This window comes from Carex rostrata, chromosome 8 (genome assembly GCF_964058835.1).
Source record: "Carex rostrata chromosome 8, lpCarRost1.2, whole genome shotgun sequence".
In the NCBI taxonomy this organism is placed as follows: Eukaryota; Viridiplantae; Streptophyta; class Magnoliopsida; order Poales; family Cyperaceae; genus Carex; species Carex rostrata.
Genome location: NC_135925.1, coordinates 1975305 through 1981158, shown reverse-complemented (window position 1 = coordinate 1981158; position 5854 = coordinate 1975305). Strand labels below are relative to the sequence as shown.

General features: G+C 34.1%; 1 protein-coding gene across 1 annotated transcript; it reads right to left on the bottom strand.

Annotated features, from left to right (window-relative positions):
• Positions 1–3273: 3273 nt before the first annotated feature.
• Positions 3274–3994, bottom strand: LOC144558582 (uncharacterized). The gene has a single exon (XM_078307427.1). It carries the CDS (start codon positions 3886–3888, stop codon positions 3511–3513), a length of 378 nt encoding a protein of 125 aa, XP_078163553.1. The 5' UTR covers positions 3889–3994; the 3' UTR covers positions 3274–3510.
• Positions 3995–5854: the final 1860 nt, after the last annotated feature.

The window sequence follows — 5854 nt, the reverse complement described above, 5'->3', positions numbered from 1 at the left end:
TCCAAGTTGACCTATTTGTTTTGTCAATCAAGAAATGCCTAAGGTCTACCTATCTAGTTCTCACTAACCAGTCCTTGAACACATTGAAACTTACTCATATCTAGTTACGGACCAAATCGTAATATGCATAGTACCATAGACTCACTCAAAACTAAATGCAAAAAAACAATTTTGAAAGAAATAGGCAGATTGAGAAAGGGGAGGTAGCACAATTGGCTAGAAAAAAGTCCTAGAGTTGTTGTACCCAAAGGTCGAGAGTTTGATTCTCCCTCACGACTTCGCAGCTTCTGCGAAGATTTTCAAAAAAGAAAGAAATAGGCAGATTTCGCATATGTATATCAGCGCTGTTGTGATGCGATATCTATTCTGATGTGAATTGCATACTTCATAAATAAACATTTTAAAAGCATGTATATTTAACCTGAGAAGTGAAAACCCCGGTTTCCATAATCTCTTTATTTGTCAGATTGATGTAATACTTAACTACTGGTCTGGTTGTTGTGTCTAAAATTTTGCATATATGTTGGACAAATTTTTTTTCAAATTCTGTGTGTGAATTTTTTTTTTAGATGAATGATTCCCAGGATGCAATAAGGTTGGTGGTGAAATTAAATTCAAAGTGGACCAAAAGAAAGATGTGAAAGAAAAGCATTTTCATATGAAAAAGATTGATGCAACTTGTCTGCATCTGTGTGGATAGCTTGGTGATAGAGGTCTGATGAAAGCATGAATGAACCCTAGTTGAACTTTTGCTAAATTGAGATGAAATGATCGGTTTCAAACCTAACCAAAATGCAGAGAAGCTATTGAAAATTAAAATAGAAATCCATTCGTAATTAAAATTCTCCATCTGGGTTACTTTTTAAGTTGATTGAATTTCAATTTTCAAGTCCGTCAAAGCCATCCAATTAACATTAAGATTCACGCAAATAATTTTGAAGTTTGTGTAGATTCAATGAGACACGAATCTTAATGCAGATTAGACAAATCCTACAAAGCATTAGTCCGCCCCTACTCCTTGCAATAATGAGGGAAAGAAAGAGAGAGAAAGTAGTGGTCAACGTCGACAAACTATGACCTGGTGGCAATTATTGGTCAAAAGGCTATTTATGTCTGATGCCTAAAGTCACATAGTGCAAATTAGGGGCCTGAAAATAATAAATTAATGAAGGAATCGTAGTTGGAAGAATTGCAGACCATGGCCCAGTTAATAGTATTATTAAAAGCATAATTTAGGCCTTCTCTGACTAGCCACTTGGGCCTCTGATGGGCCTTCCAGTTCTACGTGGTTGTACAGATTTGATTGAAAGAGCCCAGCAGATCTGAACTATCCGATCCCAAATATACAGTCAGATCATCTCACAAAAAAGATCACAGGTTACCTGATCAATAGAAAAACTAGTTGGATGAAATCCAGATTCAAATTAGCCTGCAACTCTCCAAATTGAATCTGTTTGCATTGAAGCTGTTGAAAGCTTGGACAGAAAGCAAAAACAATGGATCAGAGCTATTATTACCAGCATAATTAAATTGGAAAAGCAGAAGGTTTTAAGTGCATTCATTTTTTATGTATTTATTGTGTCTCAATTTTTGAAATGTTAATAACTCATAATTTTAAATTTCAAAATAAACCACCAAATATGATCTATATTAGTTGATTTGATCTATATTAGTTTCCCTATGCACATGTAAAAAATGATGATGTTTCAATTTTGTTAAGATTGTTACCAAGAGTTTGCATAAATACACATAATTTCTTAACATTAATTTTTCAATATATTAATTCTTATAAAACTAACACGTACACGTGAAAATTTATTATGTGCACATCGAGAAAAAAATATAAATCTCATCTAACGATTTTATTTTAACATTTGAATTTTAAAATTATTAATATTAAAAAAAATAAAAGCATTTCAACCCTTGTCATTGGGAAATTTGAGATATATGTGCATATCCTAGAATTCACATTTTGCAACCCAATAACTTGCTTGAGTAATACAAGACCAAACCCCACACAGTGAGCATCTTCCTGTTTTGGCCCTCAATATCATTTAGTAACTTAAATGAACCTGAGTCTTAAATGATTCAGATCAATGTCAAAGTCTCTACTGATATGATCTGTACAATAGGGAGCAGCAAAACCATAACACAACAGGAGACTTTTGAACTTCAGATTTGTTGAAAATTAAAGCAAAAAGAAAAAAAGGGTTTATGGTTATAATCAGTGTAAATGAATTGTGATGCATGATGGGAAACTAAAGTTTCCATATCTTAAGAGTACTTATGACTCACCCCCGAAACACACACCACACCCGAATGAATCACCATAGAAATACACACCGCACCCGAAATCCAATGAAGACTTTCCTGTCTTGGCCTCAATGAGATATTAGCAGAATAAAATCAGAGCAGCTTAATCGTAATCTAAAATATAATAACATCTTTCACTGTTCTTAGAACAGCTCTGCTATATGCCAATTTAAGTCTGGCACAGATAGATTGCTACGACTCAAAACAAGTTAATTGGAAACGAACCCAAGTAATAGGTCAAACAAAAATTAATCTATAGGAAAACATATTACAATATTTGAGAACTTATTTAAGGGATTCAGACATGAAGTTGCACCATGCCAGCCTTCTGGCATAACGAAATTAAACACTATAAACAATGTTGACTGATACTCTCCAAATCTCAGTGAAGAGAGCATTCTTCAACCTTGACCAAACAGTACTGAAAACTGGAAAGAAATTTCAAGAACGAACCACTCTAATCTAAACCATAAACATGTGAAGAGGTTGCAAAAGAATAATTTAATTAGGAGCTGCTTATAATCTGTACTTAATTTCTTGAGTCTCAATATATGCAACCTAAGATAAAGTTTTCGCGCGGAAGTTGCATAAAACTATGTACATAAGTATCTGACACTAAGTTATATTGGATCTAACACCAGACAAGTAAAAATTACAGCACCTAGTAACAGATAAAATAGATGCATGTAATCACTTAATTAGTAGCAACAAAAGGGGCCGAAAGGCATGATACTAAACCTAAACCTACAAAACTAAGTCATAAAGTCATGTCATGAACAATCAATTGGTAATGTTTAACGAGTAAATGCAGGTAATACAAACACCAAATAGAGAAATTACCAAATTTAGGTCATATAACCCAACAAAATCTAATAATTAGCACAATCAACAAGAAATAAATTTGATAACCAGTAACTATACTGTGATCTCCATATCATTTCAAAAAAGCATATATAGATCTGACATGGTTAAATATCATAATTCAAACATCATAATAGACCCATCTTAGACCTTGCCACCAATTTGCCACTTACAAATAGTGCTTCAATACAAAACTATCGATTCAAGTGTACAATCCAGCTAAATTTCAGCAATTAAACATAGTAAATCATCCCAATTAAGAAGAAGAAGATACAACTAGCTACCCAACCATAACCCTAAGTCCCTAACCCTAATTGTACCTGAAATCAATTCGGATCACTTGCAGTAGCGATCAGCCTTCTTCTTAACCCGATCATCAAGGGACTCCTCAACAGAGCGAGACACAATTCTAGAAGCATTATTTGGGTCGTACTTGAACTTCTTCGTCTCCACAGGGAACAACTCCTCGTACTTCATCTTCTTCGCCGCGTCGATCGTGTACACATCGCCTCCTACTCCATCGACGATCTTAGAGGCGGACGCGTCCGACGGATCAGCGGTTGCCCCTTCCTCCACCAAGGGGTCGTCAGAAAGGAGTTCCGATTTGCGTTTGGATTTTTTCTTTTGTTTCTTCTTCTTCTTGTCAAGCGACGCGGCCTCGCCGCCTTTGAAGACTAGTCGACCTGCTTTCGCTTCTTTGTAAGGAGCAGACATTTTGATGTGGGGATCCCAATTCGCTCGGAGGAGCGCTACCTTCCGACCTTCGGACCAAAGCAAAACGGCAACAATAAGGCGGTGCTCTGGTAAAGATTTTAACAGAGCACTTTTGGCTTCATGCAAGACTGAACTGCTCCGTTAAAATCTTGTTCCGCCGTTAGATTCGATCCACCGCAAGAAAAGAGTCCGTGTCCGAAATAGTCGACAGTGTTGCGTATACGGATACGGTTACGACACGTCGAAAGGAAGTATCGTATTTTAATTAATGTAAATTTATAGAGTCAACAATAATGTACTTATTTATATATTAGTTAAATATAAAATAATAATGTATTATAACATATTTGAGTGCATAAGTTTAAATAAATGTTTTATGTATATTCAAATTCTTATTTGAAAACATATGTCCAGGATTCAGGAATTAAGATAAATTGTGTAATTGATTAAAGGGGGAATTTCATGTATATCCCTCAAAAGTTTTAATATTACGTATTTATCCCTCTAAAATCTATAATTACATATTAATCCTTAAAAATTATACAAACTAACATATTTATCCAATCCATTATATTTAACATTAATTTTCTATGTATTCCCATTTTACCCTTCTAAGACCAGCTCATGGGGTGTTGAGTAGTGAATAAGAAAAGTAAATACAAAGGAAGAAAATTTAAATTGATAGAAAAAGGAAAAAATGGATGTTATACTCTCCTTCATCTTCACATTGCGCACCAGTAAACCCCTCCTTCATTCTGACAATGCTTTGACAGCAACTGGTTTCTGGTACCAGTTTGTTGTACCGATTCTCTTGTGCTTTCCTCGTATCAGTACTGAACCATACCGTACCAGTACCAGTCATTACAATGTCTTCAGGAGGAGAAATCCAAGAGAACAGGCGGGAGATTATAGCGTGTTTGGACAGGAGGCGGGAGGTTTTGGCTCTGCCAAAACTCAACAGATTAAAGAGAGAGAGGAAGAAGGGTACAATGGTTATTACAATATTAATTAATATTGTAAAATAGATTTTAATGATTAAAAAATATTATTTAATTATATTTGGAGATATTTGATATATAATAGAGTTAGATTGGACAAATATGTGAGTTTGTATAATTTTTAAGGATAAATATGTAATTATAGATTTTAGAGGGATAAATACGTAATATTGAAACTTTTGAGGGATATACATGAAATTCCCCCTTGATTAAATATGCAAAATCTTCTGTGCATGCGTACTCAAAGTCTATAAATTACTTTCATTTCATAATTCATATTGTCCCTTTTTTGTATTAACAACCATTACGGTCTATATGTACATAAATAATTTATAATTTTGACGTCTCATAAATATATAATTATTTAGAAAATCAGCAATAAAGTTTTTGATTGATCAATTCAACCGATCAATTGTTGACCGAAATTTTAATCGATTCCATTCTAGCAACTTTACCACATATCAAGAGCTACAACAATCTTAGGCCGAAAGGTCGAGAAAAGCATCACTCACCTCATTATCGATCTTGTAATCTCGCTCAAATTCCCTTCATAAGCTGGATTTTCCCAATCTGATACAAATGTTGTTATTTGTAATCATCATATTATAATATAATACCGATAGTAAATAAATAAAATATCAGTAAAATCCGAATTATTAGTATTATTAGTTTCTGGAAGATGCGGCAGTGCTGGAATCAGGTGGTGCTGATATGGACAATGGCAATGATTTACTAGAGAGAACCATAGGCGAGATTCTTTCATCTCTTCTCCTTTTTTAACTTCAAGCCTAGGTATCTTTCTATCTAAATTGATATACTTCCTCTTTCTTTCTTTCTTTCTTTTTTTTTTTTTCTGAAATGGATGATATTTAATGATCTAGTGGGAAATGATATTTCATTTTGTTTGAGGTTAGCTAACTTCACTTGGCTTTAGGCAATGTGCCTTAAAAAAAAATTGTACAAGCTTG

Coding starts and splice junctions, on each gene's coding strand:
- LOC144558582 (XM_078307427.1), bottom strand. CDS start 3,888: ATGTCTGCTCCTTACAAAGAAGCGAAAGCAGGTCGACTAGTCTTCAAA.